This window comes from Sceloporus occidentalis, unplaced genomic scaffold (genome assembly GCF_023333645.1).
Source record: "Sceloporus occidentalis isolate IW3139 unplaced genomic scaffold, rSceOcc1.0.p SCAF_3, whole genome shotgun sequence".
Taxonomy (NCBI): domain Eukaryota; kingdom Metazoa; phylum Chordata; class Lepidosauria; order Squamata; family Phrynosomatidae; genus Sceloporus; species Sceloporus occidentalis.
Genome location: NW_028316983.1, coordinates 87,225,535 through 87,246,153, shown reverse-complemented (window position 1 = coordinate 87,246,153; position 20,619 = coordinate 87,225,535). Strand labels below are relative to the sequence as shown.

At 39.3% G+C, this 20,619-nt stretch overlaps 1 protein-coding gene across 3 annotated transcripts in view; it reads left to right on the top strand.

Moving 5' to 3' along the window:
- ITGB3BP (integrin subunit beta 3 binding protein) overlaps nucleotides 1–20,619 on the top strand; it is a 48,687-nt gene that overhangs the window by 18,842 nt on the left and 9,226 nt on the right. For 2 of the 3 annotated variants that reach the window (XM_089515332.1, XM_089515333.1), the window contains exons 5-8: nucleotides 422–545; nucleotides 3,173–3,251; nucleotides 8,228–8,321; nucleotides 9,758–9,817. In XM_089515332.1, the coding sequence (XP_089371458.1) occupies nucleotides 422–545; nucleotides 3,173–3,251; nucleotides 8,228–8,321; nucleotides 9,758–9,817 (357 nt within the window). Of the gene's footprint in view, nucleotides 1–421; nucleotides 546–3,172; nucleotides 3,252–8,227; nucleotides 8,322–9,757; nucleotides 9,821–20,619 lie in introns of all 3 variants that reach the window. The other variant, XM_089515334.1, reaches the window with a different exon arrangement.

The window sequence follows — 20,619 nt, the reverse complement described above, 5'->3', positions numbered from 1 at the left end:
GCTAGCAGACAGAAAAAAAGGGAATTGCTATGGCCTTCTGTTAATTGCTATGAATTCTGGATTGATCAGAATCTTTACAATTGGGGCTTATTCTGTGCAGAATTTCTATCTAGTTGTTTTTCGCAGGAAACAGCATTTTCTGTGCAGAAAATAATATTCCTCCCCGGAAAAAAACAATTCTCCATAAGAAATGTTGTTTCCTACACCGAAAGTGTAGTTGTTAGGCACTTATTCTACACAAATATTGCATATGGTTTCTTTACACAGAAATCAGCATATTCTGTGCAAATGCACAGAAAAGGACTTTCTGTGCACCTGCAAGTTTCTAAATCTTTTTTTTTTTAAAAAAAACACCTTTTGAAGTTTTGTACAGAAAAGAAATAAGCTGTCTGTTTCTGTTTCTTCAATATCTTGTTCCTAGAAAACAGAGGTGAACTCAAAGATTTATTGATCCGCTCATTGAGAAAGGCACAACCTCAAATGGAAGCAAGTGAGAAGATCAGGTCATCCAGAAAGGGGCAAGCTAATGTGGAAGAGAATGACAAGTAAGTCCCTGAATTGATTCAGTGACCATTAAAGCAAAATGGTGTAAGATCCATGGTCATATCTTCCCACAAGATCATGATGATGTGTAAATCAAATGGAGGGAGTATTAATTAGAACATTGGCTCTGTTATATGAGTAATACCAATATCAGATAGCTGTTAGTTTGGGATAGTAGTATGTGGCAAAGGTTATGCCCACTTTTCTCTAGCATTACTGCTAGTTTTAAATTTGATTAAAATACTTGGTGAAAATGTATTGTCCCCTATACTGTATTTGCTTTAGAGTAAAAATATAAACATTGTGTGAACCATTGACCTATGTCTTGTGTTGCTTTTAGTTCACCACCCATAAGTCATACTAAAAGTCATACTAGAAATTTCATTGTAGGCATATTAGCAATTGATGAGTTAAGGCTTTTGTTACTGACTATTGTATAAATCATATATTTGTTAATGGACAAAGGTGACGTGAGCTGGATAGACCACCTGTAGCTTATTAGTTGCATCATCTCAGGAGACTTGGCAATTTAGGAGAAAGTGCTACAAAGCATTCATTTTCCCTTCAATGAGATGTAAGCACATTGGTGTTACCTTGGATTGGGGGCAAAATAGATGGACCCAAAGGAGCAGCTTGCCACTGCCTCTATGAGTGTGGGATCAGGAGCAGCACGACCCCGGTCTGGTGTTTTTCCAGCCCCAAAAGAAGTGGCACAGCATCTGAACACTGCGCCAAAGAAGTGCCATAATGCCACCCGCTGTGCAGTCAGATGGAGTCAGGGCATGTGGTGTGAGGCTGCTACACCCCCACTCCACCCCGACACCGGCCCTTTTGGCCATTCTGTTTAGCCTCTTGGTATGATATGAAGCCTCTTTAAGGACTGAGTTCTCTCTTTTTTTAGGGCAGTGTCACAGAAAGTGGAGGAGCTGCAAGTAGGAAACTGTAAACGTCTCAGAATACCACCGTAGACACAGATTTTTATATATATATATAAATATAGATTTTTCAAAAACCCTATACCTGTAGTATATGTAGGCAACATGTACCCACCCACCCCCCATTGCTGGAGGGTACCTCCACTTCTGAATTTTGATTCAGCCTCCAAAAGTACATTCTGAATCACATTTTCTTTACAGCAAGTTTTATGGGAGAACAAATATTGTTTTAAAGAAAGTACTTTCACAGAAACAGTTTCTTCAGAAACGTTGTTTTAAAGAGGGAGAATTTCTAAACACAGCTGTTGTTGTTTTGTTCCTGCTGATCTTCCACATTTATGTCAGTGCTGGGGGACAGAGGGATAGAGAATTGGCCATAAACACTGTCCACTCCACTTACAGACTTCCAAGATCTTTAGGTATTGACAAAAAAAATAGTATGCATCTTCTGTCAAGCCTTATTTATGACACCACTATCATTTCATTTATATGTAATTCGCCATTGTGATGACTGATTTTTGCTGTGCAACAAGCTGTCTGATTCTGTGGCACTGCTTCAGTTGTTTCAATTGCTGTGAACAATCACGGGTTTATGCCACTCTAGTTAAAGTGCTGTCCTGTGAGAAGGAAAGTGAGAATATGGCTTGAATTCTTGTCATCTTTTTACTTTATTATAGAGGATTTATTATTTGTGCATTGTTGAGCTTCTGCTGAGGCTGGGCACTCTGAAGGCCTTTTGGATGCTGCTGGTTTCTCCATCTCTCTGTTTCCACTTCTATCCACCCCATGCCCCTTTTGGTTTTACCTATCTCTCAAGAAGCCCCGTACATGGAACAGGGGCTTGGTAGGAATCCTTGTGCAGCCACATGGTAGGAATCCTTGTGCAGCCACATTTTCAAAGAAAGTGATGTTGGCTTGTTACAGCACCCAAGAAGAGTTAAGGTAATCATAGATTTGTATGGCTATATGTATGTTTGAAACGTATGCATTTCAATAGGGACTAGAGCTTTGTGCATGCAGATAGGAAGCATGCTAAAACCTAAAGATGTTTCCCAGATGAATATTAGAATGTAAGTAGTTATATTCTCTCTAATGGATGTCATATTTCACCAGGAGTAGTACTGGATCACCCACGAGGAGGAGGGGAATTATTTCTATTTCAATCATGCCCTTTTCCCAGTTTGGAACTCAGACCGGCTTACAACAAATTTTTAAAAATGATGTTAAAAATGCACAAGATACAAAATAAAACCAAGATTAGATAATAAAATATTACAACCAGTTTAAAACATATATCATTAAACATGTGAACAGGCAACTGTGCTCACACATACACACCAGTTGGCAAGATCCAGCACATTTGGGTGAGCTAAGCCTTATATAGTCAATCATCAAATACCTGTCTAAATAGAAAAAGCCTTTTACAGTCTTTAAAAAGAAAGTTGGAAGAGTACAAATCTAACTCCTCTGAGAAAGGAGTTCCAGAGTCTGTGGGCAGCTACTGAGAAGGCCCTCTCCTGAGTTCCTACCAGATGTACCTATGTGAATAGTGGGACAGAGAGAAGGGCCTCCCCAGGAGATCTCAAAGAACAAGCTGGTTCCTATGTCTGTCTACTTTTCTGATTGGTTGTTTTGCTGTTGTTTTTGGAAATGATGCAGTCAATATAAGTAATATGTTTCCCTCTTTTATTTAGACTTCTAATGCTGCACTCTGCAGTAGAAGATTCCCTGGAGAGATTCATGCATATCAGACAAAGCTTAACTAGTCTACAGGTCTGCAGTCCCCTTTCTTACTATTTTCCACAGTTCCATTTAATTGAGTAATTTTTACTGAGCTATGTTGATCTTTGCAATATGCCATATATTCTCAATATAAGTCAACCTCATATATAAGTTGAAGTCAGGTTTGGGGTCAAAATTATGGATTTTCTCATGACCTGTTGATAGATCGAGGATAAAACTTGGAGACTCCTCAGTGTGTATATGTGTGCATATGGCAAGAGAGACTCTTACTGAGGCTTTTTGCTTCATCGTTTTCAGCTTTCATTTCAGCTATGTAGGATTGGAGAGGACTCTTAAACAGGTCTCTTTCTGTTTGGCTCCACAGAGAAATAAACTACTCACCACACAGCATTAGGGAAATCTGAAAGAGCTGCTATCACATTACCACGGTGACCTGTAAATAAGTCGACCTGGGATTTTGGGGTCAATTTTTGGGCATAAATTTTTAGATTTATAGACGAGTATATACGGCACATTACATATTGTTTGCAAACAGGCTGAACTAAATTCGTTGTGGAAACAGGCTGAACTCAAATGTACTGAAGAATTGTTTTCCAGGGTACCAGTATTAAAGTCTTTTTCCTACAGATGCCCACTGTGGGCAAAGTGAGTAGAGAATTGGATTTGAATGGAAACCCTCTATATTGAAATCCTCCGTCCTGCCATGTCATACATATTTTATGACTTGGAATCTGATAAACATCCTCACCTTATAGTTTCAATGTTTACATGTAATAATGATACATGTAATAATGGCGGGTTACAGACGGGCAGGGGAAGACGTCTTGAAGGTGTCTTCCCCTGAATACGGAGCCTCCAGACCGCCCGCCCCGGGGGCGTGGCTAAGGTGTATGGGGCTTCCACACTGGGGGTAGTGAAGATGCCTCACCTGGGGCCGTTTCTTACCCGCAGCTTCCATACCGCCGCCTCGCAGGACGCTGCAAAGAGAGAGGCAGCTTCCGCACGGGCGGCCAAAAACGCGGCTTTTTTTTTCTTTTGCTGGCTGGCGGATGCGTAGCTGTGCAGCTGCGGCGGTCAGCACCGGCGGCAGAAAGCGTATGTGCACATTTAAAGCGCCCAGACCCCTTTAAACTTTTCCCCCTGCCCTACCCGAGAACAAAGTGATCAGCTGGTGTTGGCATCCTTGTCCACTTGCACGTTGCCAGTGTCACCAGCATCATGGATGCCTCCTCTCCTTTGGTCCCCGCGCTCTTGCTGAATCTGCAATGCACAGCCACAGCTGTCGCTGCTGCCACTGCTGTCCCCCTGCCATCCCCCATCACCTCCCTTGTACATATGTAAATATTTAAAGTTTTAGCGTTTTTTTATTGTTAGGTGAAAATGGTGCAGGAATGTGGTAGGGGTTCACTTTAAATTCCAAACTTTCCACAATTCTAGCAGCGCATGCGTACATGTTGCTCTAGGGTTAGGGTTACGAGCATTAAAATAGAGTGCAGCTGTGCTGCAGCTTCCACATCTGCATGGCATCTGACACTCTAATTAGAGTCTTGGTGCAAACTGCGCATGTTCCAGGACCCCGACTCATTATGCGACGCAGCTGACTCGGAGCCTTTAAATGGGCAACTTAAATTAGCGGTGTAACAATTCTGGCGTACCGGTGCAGCAGCTTACAGACGGAGATGCGCAGCTGCGCAGTATACAGAAAAGAAGCGGAAAAAAGTGGCACCTTTTTAATGCCGCTTCTTCCCGCTTGGGGCGTGCAGGCGGCATGTTCATGGCGGCATTCAGGTAAGGGCCGTCTAAAGGCTATACCTTTATGACGTCATGACCACACCCCTTTTTGCCCATCTGTAACCCGCCAATGATAAGCCAAAATTTAAGAGAATCCTGGCTACCATTCATAAACAGTGTGTTCGTGTACATGCCTGATTGCTGTGAATCAGCTCTTTTTGCTAAGAGGAACACCTAAATAAAGAGGAATTCACCAGGAACCAAAATCATGGACACTAATTGGAAACTTATTCAAAACAACAACAATTAGTTCCAGTTAGCATTCCAAGGCATACACGTCCCCTGCTGTTATCATTATACAGTTTCTGCAGATTTTAAAAAGTAATGCTTTCCTTTTTAATTATTTAAACAAAACTAAAATAGATAGTTTGTTGAGAAGCTACTATCCTGTGGTACGAAGAACACCTAAGTAGAAATGCCTACTTAGAAACAACTATTAATAAATAATAATAATAATTTATTTATAGCCCGCTCAATCACGAATAATCAGGGTGGGTTACAACAATAAGAATACATTACAAATCAAATAAAATCCATAATTAATCCCTTCCCCACCCCATTCATAACTACTAATTTATACTGCTACTCTTTGCCCAATAGCAAAACCCAAGAGGGCATCTACTTTTCCTGCTAAGTAAATAGGCTTGAGTGGAAGGAATTATATGTCAGGAAAAAGCAACATGGGATATATAGTCACAAGAAATATAATATGTATATGAATGTATTTGAAAGTAACATGACACAGCAAAAGCTATTGAAATGGCACATAGGTGTTGCATATAATGTAATTAGAAGTTCCTAAAAGCCAAGGACACATGTGGCAAGGACAAAGTGAAAAGGTGCAAATTGATATCACCTGAAAGTCATTGAGTGGACAGTAATGTATGATGCAATGTGAGGTAAAGATTGAGCCAAGTATGATATGTCAATCATAATGTATGTACACGCCCAGGAGGTGGCAACTGTATAATGAATGGAGAGACAAATGCCTATATAAGCAATAATGTATGGCAATACTTTGTGGGTATTGAGGAGTATAGTAGTGTGGGTATTGAGGAGTATAGTAGTGTGAGTTTTGTGAGTAGTGAATTGTTTTGTGCATAGTGTATATATTAGAATAAAAGTAGATCTTTTATAGAAGACTACTGTGTTGACTGGTGTCTTGAGAGCTGAACAAGAACCAGCAGACTCCAGAGAAGATTGGAAAAACATCTTCAGCCAATTCTCAGAGCTACTGGTCATACTGGTTGTTCTTCTGCTGACCAGGGGGGTGAGAGCCAAAGCCAGGAGAAGAGCTGCAACTCCCATCATCCCTAACATTATAAGCCTAAATACAGTATCATGCTGGATACTGTAATGATTGTTTTTCCACATACCCATCTATGCTACTTGAAAATTGTCTCTTTCTAAAGGGTTTACAAGTTATCTGGGGCAGGTTGTGGGTGGGAGAGAGGATCACCCTTCATTTAGTTCCATTGTGGTAGGTATCTCAGTGGAACCAGTGTTTTTGATGGTAGCCATGTTTGGGGAAATCAAGAAGAGAGAAAGCATGCCTCCCTCTGTTTCCTAACACCTTTGTCTGGAATTTATTTCCTGTTCCTTTTCCGATACTGTTTGAAGAGGCAATGGAACCTTATTGTCAATTCTCAGATCACATCTAGTTGTACCTAAGCTATAGAGCAGTTTGGGACATCTCATGCCTATTGGAATCCAGGGCAACCAATTGGTGCATTCACTTCCATGTGGTGGTGGTGCTACTTTTGAGTTTTTAAAGAGCAATTCTTTGTAGTGAAAAACAGAATCTGTAGAATTTCTCTTTGGGCAGTTCAAAGAAGTATTACTAGCCGAATGTGTGACTGACGGAAGAGTTGTCACATTTCTTTGTAGCATCTGATGAAGCAGCTGGTTTAAAATAACAGATCTGTCACGCATTTTATATCTTCTTCAAATTAAAAAATGAACTGTTCATAAGGAGAAAAATGTTGTGTACTTTTTGCCTTTTAGTATGGTAGGCCGGCTGCCCATAAAACATGTTATCAAAGAAGACCTTTGAGAGACCAGATTCTAGAGAAATCTTTTCTTAAGTGTGCTGTTTAAACTATTAAAAAGGGCTTCTGTAAAAAAAAAAAGAAAGGGGTGTGTGTTAAAAATCACACAAATATTGAGGGCCTCTCAGATTACTCTGTACTACCTTTCAGAAAGTAATCTGTTGCTTCTTTCATAGAGGAAAAAGATCATTCAAGGACAAGTTTGATAAGATATTTAAAACTTCCCAAAGAAGATCTTCAGTGTAGAATCAATCCCTTTCCAGGCCTCTACAATGTCTGTATGTGATAATAACAATCTAAGGAGCCACTTTGGTCCTCACATCTCTAAAACTGCCCCACTGTGTCCTGAAATCCATGATGTGTTTCTTTCTAAAGTTGTTTATAATGCCCATAGTTGCCATTTTTGCAATGTTAAAGTACTCCTGGGCTGTGGTGCATAGAAATGAATCTGGCACAGTTTTATCATAGTCCTCTAAAATGAAGTTTTGGGGAATTGTTTTTCCCGAGCTGGAGCTGGAAGGTGTATGACAACATGGGTTGAAAACTATCACTGTATGTCACAACATTCTCGCAGGCTTGTGTTAGTTTGCTTCACTTGTTTTGCTTTTTAGTATCCTGCAAAATTTGTAATCAAACAAATTATTTGCTGTTTTCAGGAGCTTGTTGATTGTAAAGTTAGTACATTGAGCTCTGACAAATAAATGACATAGGATTTACTTATTACACTATGAAAGGCAGCATATAAATGCAATGCAATGGCAAGTAAAGTAAAGGAAGAAGAGATGTTGGACTGGGATGAAATATATGCTCCAGCAAATGTCATAGTTCTTTTGACTTGGAGAGTATGTATGTCAGGATATGGAAGGGTTGGATAAACTGAGAAACAGCTCAGGAGGCAGGCATTAAGGCAAGTAAACAGTCTAGAAATGTGATGAGCAGCAATTTGTTATCCTTTGTTAATACTTTGTTTAGACTTCAGAATACTGACATTACTTGGTACTTCAAAACATAGAAAGAACTGTGTATGTACACAGATATTTCATTTCTAATGTGAGGTATTAGTAGTGCAGTGCAGTGTAGTGTAGTCCTTTCAGCCATTTAAACTAAAGTAAAACTAACAAAATAATAGGAATGTCATTCTTTGCTTACATTAAATTCTTCTTTCAGGCTTTAGAGGGCATCAGAGAGCTTGAGAATATTATTGGTGTTTCAGAAAACTCTGGTAACTTGAAAGATGAAGTGAGAAAAACCAGGAAGCTAAGTAAGAAAGCATTTCCATGTTTTTCCTTTCTATTGGACGCTTAATATATATTTGTTAACATAATTAAAGTTTGTATTTTGCATGAGCATCCATAACAGATATTGAAACTCTGTATAATGCAATATAGATTGTTCACAATTTATCTGAATCGTTCTGTAACACAATCCAGAAGGTTTTATAGCAAAGTAATTAAACATTTAAGTAAGATTCCAGATCACACTAGGTAATACTCAGTGTATTTTGCAGCACAACACTATATATGTTTCTCCAAAATAAATCCCATTAAATTCAACAAGGCTTACTGTCAGGTCAGTGTGTATAGGACTGTAGCCATAGATTATAGTTCACTAGTCACACTCTTGATAAAACAATTTTAGATTTCCATATAGTAGATACCAATATTTCGGAGGTTGTGTGCAAATCTCTTCCAAGTGCATATTTTTTACACAGTCCTTGATATAATCATTTGACTCACCACTGTTTCTAGAGAGGTATACTTTGATCAGGATCCAGAAAGATTTTTCTGTTGAAAAAAGTGCTTCCATCAACAGAAGTGGGAGGGAGAAATCCATCCTGAAGCCATTTGGATGTCCCCAAAACTTGCTCCAGCATCCTGGCAATTCTCTAGATAAGGAATTTGGATGGGGATTGCAGCATGAATGTGGAGATGAAAGTTCCATCATGCTAGTGGTTGGTCATGAATGTGATGATCAGTTCAGGTCATGATGAATGAAGATAAGCAGATATGTTTTCCAGTTAAAGAAGACAGTGGTAACAATTGCCAGTGTTTAAAATTTAGTTGATCTTGACTACAATTAGATTACTCTCAGATTCACAAGTGGAGATGCCACTGGAACAGATGGGGAGGGGAGTAAAATTTCACCTGAGATGGAAGATAGCTTCTGAGAAATTATCACACAATTATTTCCTAATATTACCACAAATGTTTCTTCAGTTAAAATAATTTGAAGAACATTATTGTTTGACATGTCACCTAAAAAAACAGGATGGGACATGGTTCATAGTTCTAGTGTGCTAGAGGTAGTACCTCTGAAATCTTGAAGAGGGTTAAGGTTGAGTTTTAATTATTTAATTTTTGACCTAAGTGCTATTAATGCTGGACATGAAAACAGCAGATTGGGTCTAGTAAAAATTTTCTTGAACATATGTATATTTGTGGAAGGGAGATATTTTTGCTGATCTCTCTTTCCATCTGCAGCCCTCCAAGCCACCTTCCATGTTCCTCCAAAGGGCTGTTGGTGAAAAGGCGGTTGATGAGACCCTTGGAACTGAATAGTGGAACTCTGGATTTAGTCCAGTATTTCTAAATCAAATTTCTCTGGGTACTAAACAGAAGGAAATTATTTTACTGCTCTTACACATGAAAATCACATGAGCAGAATTTTCATACTTCCTAAATATATTTTGTTCCCTAGTAGAGGAAGCTAGAAAACAAAAGCTGCTGAGAAAGAGCAACGTAAGATTTCCTACTCAAGGTAATTCCTACTTTCCTTAAAAACAGTGTAATATTTACTTTGATGGCAAACAGTTACCAGAGTGTTCCATTTCTTTTGAAAGGCTTGAAACATTCTTTTGCAAGAGAACAGGCTTGCAAAGTCTACTTCCTCAGATGCAAACCAAGAAGTAGACCAAGTCTTTGAAAGTTTAAGCTACAGTTCCTTTCGTTCAGGTACTACAAGATCTCTTTGCATACAGATATTCCAGACGAATACAGCTATGTCTCTGAATTGTACCCAGAACAGATTTGTTTTTCTTGTGGCAAAACATGTGTGTCTAAAAGTGCAGGTGTTATGTAACACTTAAACTGTTTGACAAGAAAAATACACCTGTTTGTTTTTGCTTTCAGGCTGTCTAAATGACCAACCGAATTAAGCAGAAATGTGATAAAAGCAGAACCTTAGACAAGAATTCAAGAGTCTAATAATGCTAATATATATGTGGGCCCAGGCAGCCCCACTCTGCCAACATTCACATGCACATTGCAGATGCATGTAGAAAGCAATCTTATGTATATGCAGCTGTACATTGATAAACTCCCTTGTACAGATGTTTGTACCATAGAAGAGTTATATTGCACCACTGCTGTTAAGCCATCTGTTATCGTTCCTAGGTTCCTGAATGTTTGAATATGAGTTGCTCTGCTTGTTGTTAGTGGTGACTATCCAATGTGTTGAAAAGCAACAGGCTACATGTGTCTGACACTGATTTCATTTCTAAGACACCAAATTATAGTGTTCATTACAATTTTTCTTCTGTACTTCATATTGGTGAGTTCTGCTAGACCTGAGAGGAGAAACTGCAACTACAGAGGACTATTCAGCATTTGTCTCACATACAAACTCTTCATTCAAGTGGGAGAAAGCAGGGGGAAACATGCTTCTGTGTCCTTTCCTCATTCTTCCCAGTGCACATTTCTGTTTGACTGGTAGCAGACAGAACTTCCCCTGAATGTGGGTGCTTCCCTGAAATTTTGAATCTCTGGAGGCCCTGGATATGTATTACTGTATATACTCGACAAGTCAACCTCGTATATAAGCTGAGGTCAACTTTTGGGGCCAAAAATGTGAATTTTTATATGACCATGGATAAGTCGAGGGTCAGACATAAGGGGCAGCCCAGCTGGGGGGGAGGCTGTTGGTGAGTGATTGCCCTTTCCAGCATCTCCCCATCTGGGCTGCCCCCAGTGGAAGCAGTCTGGTTGGAGACAGGCTGCAGGGTGATCCATCTCCCTTCCCAGGTTCTCCGCAGCTGGGCTTTCCCCCACGAAGGCAGCCTAGCTGGGGAGAGGCTACAGGGCAATCCATTGCCCTTCCTAGCCTAAGGGCAAGCTAAATGTCTCACAAAACTACAGTTCCCAGAATTCCCTAGCACTGAGCCAGGGCAGTTAAAGCAGTATCAAATTAGATGATTTCTGCAGTGTGTTTTGGACCAGAGTTAGTGTTCTTATTATTGCTTCTCTTCTCCATATGTAGAATATGCATAAGGATAATGTCTGTGTAGAGCTGATGTGACTGTTGAATCCCTCTCTTAGTAACAAAAGGATTAGATCTAGCTCAGTGGTCCCTAAACTGTGTCCTTTAAGAGATTTTTGACTTTAGCTCCCAGATGCCTCAGCAATTTTGGCCAATAGTCTGGGATTTTGGGAGCGGAAGTAAAAAATCCCTTAAAGAGCATAGTTTGAGGACCACCTTGTAAGCATGTTTTTAGGAAACCCAGGGAAGAAGGAAAAGTCAAGCTGATTTAGTGATGTGTGGTATTTGAAGCCTTTGCTATTTTTTCACTGTTAGCCATCCTTGCCCTAGTCTATTTGCTCACTGGGAATGATGAAAGATATAGTTGATCACCTGTGGATGTCACCATATTGTGGAAAGCTGCTAGAACATCTGTAATCTCTTTTTTATAAAAAGAGGGCATTGGATGCTCTGAAACTGCTTTTATCTTCTGGAGTATGCTGTGTGTCATAGCCTGATCATATTGATGACGCTCTCCTGTAAATGTATTAGTTAGAGGAGGTTAGTTAGGTCAGCCCTATCTGTGGAAATGTGCACATGTGAGTACACACACTTGGGCCAAGACCCCACCTTGATGCCCTCCAGAGGGAAGGGGTTGTGAGAGTGACAGCTGTGGCCTTGTTGCTGCCACACTGCTGAATTAATGCAGTTTGACACTGCTTTTAACTGTCATGGTTTCACCCTTTGGAATCTTGAGGTTTGTAGCTTGTTGTGGCACCAGAGTTCTCAGACAGAGGATGATAAATATCTCACAAAACTACATATCCTATAACTCCATCACATTGAGACATGGTAATTAAAGCAGTGTCAAACTGTATTAATTCTGTGGTATAGATACAGCCCTTTTCAGTTTGTCTCTGGGCAGGGAAGGTGAAGGAAAAGCCTGAGTACACTCAGTTGGTGCCTGAAGAGAAATTTTGGTCCCTATCACAGGAGTAAATGGCTCCTGAAGCATTATCTGCATGAGAAAGGTAATGGGGGAACAAAGCTAGGTGTCAAGAGAAGTGCCAACTATGGAAGCTTCACACAGTGCTTTCCACCAGAAAGTGTCTCTTGATGGTTGGGAGACATTCAGCAAAAGTTTTGTGTGTGGGCTAGGGAGCTGAAGTGAAATGGAGAAAAGGAAAAACTGGGCATCCTTGAAATTGTTTTCCTGTACACTGCTATCTCTCTAAAGGGAAGCCAGATATATACCATAATGTGCAACACACACTTGGTGGGGGTGGTCATAATTGGCAGCTGTAGTTTATCTGTTTGTGTTTGTTGTGTTGTTGTTGTGTTATGTTTTTGTTTTTATGCCTTCAAGTCATTTCTAACTTATGGTGATCCTAAGGTGAAACTATCATGGATTTTTCTTGGTAAGATTTGTTCAGAGGGTTGCCTGTGCCTTCCTCTGAGGCTGAGAGTGTGTTACTTTCCCAAGTTAACCCAATGACTTTTCATGGATGAGTGGGGATCCAAATCCCCATCTCCAGAGTTCAACACTGAAACCTTTATATACAACATAAAAATAGCAGCATTTGCCACATGTTAAGATGTAGATGCCATTTTCTACAAGTGAAAAAGAAGTTATTTCTATGTAGGAGAATAGTCCTGTGAAATGGAATTATTGGTGATGAGAATCCACTTTGTGCACCTTTTTTGCTTCTAACTACAAGGTCAGATAGCTTGGCATAGAACTTTATTTAGAATTTTACCAATCTGACCAGAATACCTGTTTTAATTGTCTGGATAGATGAGGTAGACTGCCCCTGTTGGTAACTTTTTTACCTTTTCCTCCTTATCCATATCACCTTGTCTTAAGTTCAGGTTTTTGAGTGAACAGTAAAGCCTTGATGCATCTCAAGGCTTTGATAATGATAATAATATTTCTCTTGTGTCTATTACTGCAGGACCTGAGAGCACTTTACAAACATTTATGAATACAGCCTTGCCACATCCCAGAGACGTATGATCTCTATTTTACCAAGTCCCATCTCAGCAAAGTGCTTAAGAACATGTCTTGCATTAAGCACATGAGGCGCATCGTTGACGTCACTGCTTCTCTGAGTTGGGGCCCAACTCAAGGTTTAAGCATATTCTTTCTGAAAATCGGTACATTTCTAGTTTCCTGTTGTGCAGCTGAGTGGCACATAATAAGCTCATGAGTGGGTTAAATAAATGAGCTGCTTCTGTGTGGTCTTATGGAATACTTCTCACTGATTCATTCATAACAATATTCATTAATTGCTGTTCTGCCATCCAAGGATCCCCAGCAATGTTTTCTCTTCATCTCTCTCTTTGTGTCTCTGTGTGTGTGTACATAGAAAAGTACAACATTCTTTAAAAGGAATTTTAAAAGCCAATTTTTAAAAAAAACAAAGGCTGTATGGAATAATACAGTTTTGACTGCCTATCAAAAGCTTGCCACTTCCTTTTGCGAAGATGGTCTAAAAGTAGATAGATTCAAACTGAGTTTATATTCATCTGACTAGAGTCCACAAAAACATATGCTGAAAAGAACCCATAAGTCCTTAAGGTATCCCAAGACTTTTGTTCTTTAAATCTTGAGCGGCGAAAACTAAAATCCTTTTTTAAGCAGATAAATGTCTTGTGTGATGCCTCATGTCACAGTCCAATCTTATAAACAAGTTTTTCTGTTATAATACCATGATTCCATCTTCCAGTTGTGTGAGTACTGGCTTGGGTAAGCTGCTTGTTCAAAATAATAATTTCTCCCTCCATATGAGAAGTCAGGCTGTCCCATGTAACAAAGATTCCCAAAATGTTTGGAAATGGTTATCACAGAAACTAAGAAGTTGGTACAAAAATGACACACTTGTCACTGAGGTTGCTGGGTTAAGCACCTTAGGAATATAACACCAACCAGTTCATACGAGGAGGGAGGAAAGAGCATGTGTGTCTTCTATGACAAACCTACGATTAAAGGCTATGAAGATGAGTGTCTTGTCTGGCCGCCTGTGTTAAATGTGAATTGAGAGGACAGCTGACTCCTGGTTCTGTGCCTTAAACTCAAGACAATACTTCCTTCCTCCTAAGCTTGAAGTCATTTAGCATTTATATCGATAAGATCTGAAATCTCTTTAGCTCAGCAGTGTGTTCTTGGTGCCAGACAGGCAGCCACACATCTTGATCAAATAGATTAATTTTTTCTCATGGTTGTGGTCTAGTTTTAAAAAGAAACAGAATAAAGGACATTTAAACTATGAAGACTTAGCTTGCCTAGTGTCAGATGTGTTGAGTGGTGTTTTCTCATTCTTTACTTTTAACGTGCAGACAAATGGCAGTAATTTCTTGTTGTTTTTTGCCCTTATCACTTTATATTTGTTTCCTACCTGTTGATAGGGCATTTGAACAGAGAGCTTTTTCTGGGTTTGGGGCATTACATATTATTATTGTTGTTGTTATTATTACTGTTATTATTTTGCCTATTTTGTTTCCTTTTCAAAATAAAATTTGGAAGATTAAACCAACACTGAAGTAATCAGTGCTTCTATTTAGACTGGAGACTACAAGGATCCAACTGTTCAGGGCAGCTGACTATGCTGCCTAGGGCTGCTGAGAACTGTAGTTCAGCATCTGGAGGACCATATAGGTCTCCCTACCCCCATGCAAGGGCCTACATTTGGTAGAGGAAAAAAGGAAAATTAACCTTGCCTAGCCCTTCTGATAGCTTAACATTATTTATTGATTTATTTATTTAGAATATTTATACCCTGCTCTTTAGCCAATGAACAGAACATTGGGGCTTTTGTATATAAACCTGGTTTAAGATAGGCTTATGTGAACATATAGCATACTGATGATAGAGAAGTAGTAGTAGTAGTTACTGTTAATTGCTATCAAGTCAACTTCAAGTTATGAAGACCCTGTGAATGAGAGACTTCCAAGTTACCCTGTTATCAACAGCCCTGCTCAGGACTTGCCACTGTGGGGCTGTGGCTTCCTTGGTTGAGTCTATCCACCTGTAGTAGCAGTATTCTTCTACCAGCTTCACACCTTGGTAGTGTTATTCAGTAAACCTGTTCCAAGGGCTTCATAGAACTAGTCCATCCCACCCAAAGAGAAGCATTGGAGGATTTCTCTGAGTAATTTTAAAATTGCTTGTCACTGTCTCAACTTAAGTTTTGATTTGATTTTTGTTCAGTTACACAGGATGCCTGGCCAGTTTTGCTTAGATCTGTTTTAGTTATTGCAGCCTGATGAAGTCGGTTCAGGAGTGTTGTGGAGTCACAGCTTTTGGGTGACACTGATTAGCTAAATCTATTTTCATCCATTTTACAACCTGATTTGGAACTAAAATTGCCTTGGTCACTCAGCTGGAAGACAGCAAGGAGTGTGTCCCTTCTAATTTTCCTGGACCTTTTGGTGGATTTTCCTATAATCAACCATAGTCTGTCTGAAATGGGTCCTGGGGGATTGGTAGCTATGATCCTATACAGTAAATAGATTTAGAGCTTGGAAAGTTATTATTTAGAAATAATTAGTTTCAGTTATAATTCCAAGGCCCAGAAGAGCCTTATTTTCCAAAGGGCTTATAATTAAAATTTCAAGAAGCAACAGTTATTTTTCTCAGCATTATTGACATGGTTACTTTTCATTACTTTTACGACAGGTAACCCCTGAATGTCATAAGCCACAAAACATCTTCTTCCCATCCACTTCAGTGCTGGTTCAACACCTTTAGCATAAGCCAATGCCTGACCTATACAGTATTCCTCCTTTGACATTCAGTTAGGCCACATCCCATCATAAAAGTAACTGTAGTTATACTGCAAAAGAGCTGAAGTTATTCTTAAGTTATATTCATAATATTATTAAATCATATTGTAAGCTGTATTCAGAGGAAGGCAAACCATCTCTGAGTACTCCTTGCCTAAGAAAACCCTGTAAAATTCATGAGGTTGCCATATAGGTGCACAGGAGAAATAAAAGTGCATACTTGCTTTTTATTTTCACTTTCATTATGGCAGAAGGAATTCATTACAAGAACATTAGTTCTTTGTTGTAGGTTACTGCTAAACTGTAAATAGGTTCTGGAAGTTGGTGCTGAGAGTTGCACCATGAAGGAGGACTTTTTCTTTGTATCATGGCATTTATGCTATAGCATTCTCTAGGATTTTTTTTATTCCCCCATGCCATTCACATTCTACATGAACCCACAGGGGAAAGAGATTTGAAGTTTCCAAGGACATACAACTCTCTTTCTCCATTTTGTCAGATTAAGAGGAGAGGTGGTAGAAATTTTTGAACTTTTGAATACTTGAACTCAGAAGTGAACTGGATAAAGGCTAATCAACTGAAACTCCATTGAGATAAGACAGAGTCATTGTTGGAAGCTTGTCCATTGGCTAGAGAGGTCATGTTCCATGTGTTCTGTGTGAGGTTGCAGCTGCCAGAATTTCTCAGCCTGTGCAGTCCTGTTGTGTCCAACCTTTAGAATGCCTCTTCTAGTCTTTCATTGGCTTTGGCCAGTTGCAGTCCTCTTGGACAGAGAGAGCCTACCCACAGTTATTAATGACCATTAAGACACAGAATTGACTGCTAATATGGGTTCTACTTGCTTTGGAGGAAACTTCACATGTTACAAAACGTGATAACTAAGTTTTTGATTGTGGCTATTACCTACAGATCAAATCTGTGCTGAAACAGCTTCACTGAGCTCCCCTTCAGTTTCTGGTCAAAATTGAAAACTCTTCAAAACTTCTGACCAAGATATCTGAAGGACTTGCTTCTTCCACATGAACATGTTTTCAGGATATTTGCCAAGGCCATTCTTTTAGTACCCCCATCTTCAGAGGTGAGCTGATGGAAACCAATGAGAGGGTCTTTCCTGTGGTGATTACCATTTTATGGATTGCTCTTCCCAGAGAAGTCTGCCTAGCACTTTCTTGGTTAAGCATCAGCACCAGGTTAAGATCTTTTTGTTGTTTGAGCTGTTAGTGAACTGTGGCCTTCTGTACAGGGTTTTTTTTTTAACATAGTGTTTTTTAAACATTTATAACGCATGTTTTTTATTTTTTTCCCTCTAGCTTGCTGTATGTTTCTGGTCATATCTTTGATTTGTTTCAATTAATGTTCATTCCTAGCTATTTTATGGACTTCATTCAAAAATATATAGGCAGGGTATTAATTTTTGAAATGAAAATGTAATATATTCCCAGCCAGAACTGAAACCCCAATTCAAACTGTGGTTTCCAGTTTTGGTTTGGAAGAACCAGAACAGTTGCAAGTAATACAGTTCTTTAATGAGTTAACTTTGCTTTGAATAATGAATGCATGACTTCAAATGTAACATAGCAAATGGAAATGATTTTTTTGGGAGCGGAATGAATACTATTTTCTTCATGATGCATTTTTAGGCATTGTGCAAGTATTTTGCATAGAATTTTTCAAGTTTTATGCTAACTTCTTAACAATCCCAAAGAATTTTTTTTTAAAAAAGGCAGTCATGTTAACAAGTCCATAATCATGTAAGATTGTTAAATAACAAAGAAGTCACCTTTTTGATAATGCTAAAGGCAACAAATTACTTGAGGGAGGGATGGCCTTCACAGTGAATTAGATAACAAACTATTTCAAGTAGCCTTCCATTCTGTTTTGGTGTTACTGATATTGAGGGAGGGAGGGAAGGAGGGGAAAACATACAAGCCTTGAAGCATGCAAATTGAATCTCTTCTTTTCCTCTGTCTTTTGCTTCTCCTTCCCATCAAAGGAGTATTTGATCATTTGAAAAAGTAAACATACACTGTCATATTTCATAGCTGCAGGAGAAGGATACCACTACAGTATCTGTAACCAGAATCAAACTGATCAATTTTCTTTGAGTCATAGATATGAATATTCTGTAGCAGCAATGTTAGGATATTGAGTGCAGTTCCCCACATTGCAAGATGCCAAAATGGAAGAGGGGAGTGGGTTGACATTTAAGAATTTTCATTTGACAAAATCCTTCTCTACTGGAAAATCAGTGGTATCCTTAAAAATTGGCTCACCCTCGTCTCAGTTCATGAAGCCAACATAGAACCAACATCATGATAATTCTGAGCCTCATTTGGAGATAGCTTCTCTGTGACCATAGCTGCAGTGTTCATTAAATATTCTGGGTCATGATGTTTTCTTCAGTTTTCTTCACTCTTTTAATGCTGAATGCCTTATCAGCTCATAAGGCAGCTATAGTTTACAATGATGTATGGAACTGTATATGAGTCAAAATGATACTTTTAAATTTTAACTGCACAGCATAAACATTACTGTGATGGGAACTTAGATCCATTTTGCTGTCCTAATCAGAAAGGGACAGAAGTAAATGGATAACAGAGGGAGAGGGAAAGTTGGGTGGAGGCTGGAGAAAGATTATTTTGCTTTTGACTCTTGGATGTGGCTTTCCATCATTATTTTTAATTATCTACGCTCCGGACATGAAACCTATGACTATTCTTTGGCTTGATACAGATGGAATGTCACATTTTCATCACATGGTGAGGCATGAAATTTATTTACTTTACATAAACAGCCTCTACTTAAAACAACTTAATTCAGAACATTCCTTCATCAATGGGCAGCATTATGTAGGTCTTAGTATATCATTTTGCATTAGCAGCATAAAAAATAGCACCATTGTTTGTCCATGACTAGCATTTACAGTAAACAAAAATGTTTTTGAAGAGAATGTAAGCAAAGTCAAGAACAGCTGCCAGAAGATGAAATCTTGCTGGGTCGCTATACAGTCCAAAACATGCTTTCTGGATGTGTAGGTTGGACTTCGCATAACTTTGAAAGTTTTAGCCTTTTGGAGGACTGAGTACAAGCGAAATGAACATTCATCCCACTGACTATTAGGGCATATTTGAATATCCTTCCCATTGTCTAGCAAATATAAAACATCACTTTGAGACCTTGTAAAAAGATCTAAGATGGAAGATATAGAGCTTATATTTGCTAGACAATAATCTAATCTATTAGGGTTAAAGTATCTGTTTGCCAAAGTGTTTGTGGTAGGCAAGATGAAATACCATTGTTTTTCAGACTTTTAGAAAAGTACTGCCTCCCTGTTACACAGTTTTGTACTGCATACAGTCTGATTTTGTCAGTCTGTCTAATCAGGTTTCCTGTCTTGAAACAGCATGGGGCAGTGGGAAGGCAGGAGACGATATTTGACCTAGGAGCGATTTTGAGCCTAGCCTGCTGCAACTACATAGTGATTCACTTGCATCATACAACCATTTTGCTGAAGATAAGCAGATCTATGTCAAGCTTTTGCCTGATTGAAAGATAACCTGGGAATCACATATTTGTTAAAGTGCTTTGAGTCCATGATGGAATGCAGAATAGAAATGTACTAGATGAAATAAATAAATTGAAGAGCGAAATAGAGCAGATTTTTCAGGGAAAAATATGTTAGGTGGCAGTAGCAAAATAGAAGTGGCCTTGCAGGATATTTAAGACAAGATACAACACCAAAAAATCCTTCATATCATCTTTCTCGTTTTCTGCACGATAGTGTTTGGCCCTCTTTTGTGAAAGGCAGGAAAAGGTGTCCTGTTGAGTCAGACTATTGATTCCTCTAACTCAGTGGTTCTTTTTATTTACCAGGGACCCCCTTTGTAGCCATGGACGATCAAGACTTAGTGTTTATAATCAACTGTAAATTGATGTTGTGTATAAGTGGAGGGCAGATTCGGGACCCCAAATTATGAAATTTGTTATAATCCTTGGTAAGTAAGGCTAAACGTTAGTAAAACTCGGTTCTTCTAGCCTATGGAGGTTGCTTTGGACCATTCATAGGCACACATGCTGCTTGCAAAGTTAGCCAAGAGGGGGGAAAGTATGAAGGCTAGCTTGGGACCATTTGAGTGCTGCTTGCAAAGTGTTAGTTTGGTGCCTCCCCACCACCACCACCACCTCAATCAGTCTGTCAGTCAGTCACTCGTGATGCTTCTGAAATTGTGGACAGATACCTGAGATACACTAAGCCTCGTGTATCAGTGCACAAGGGATTTGTGCACATATGTCAATAACTCTGCTCCCCAGAAGCAGAGGATGACAAATCAGTGTCCAAAGAGGACTTGTCCACAAGGAGGTCAGTAACTCCACTGACGTCCATGTGCACACTTCCCTTTTTTATACAGTGCACAGAAAGTTATTCTGTTTCCCATATGCTGTGTCCAAAAACTACCTGCACCCAACAGCCTCAAGCTTTAGGGGGATTGGGACATATTGTCTTCCATGTGCAAAGGTCCCTTTTCGGACATTGCTTTGTGAGC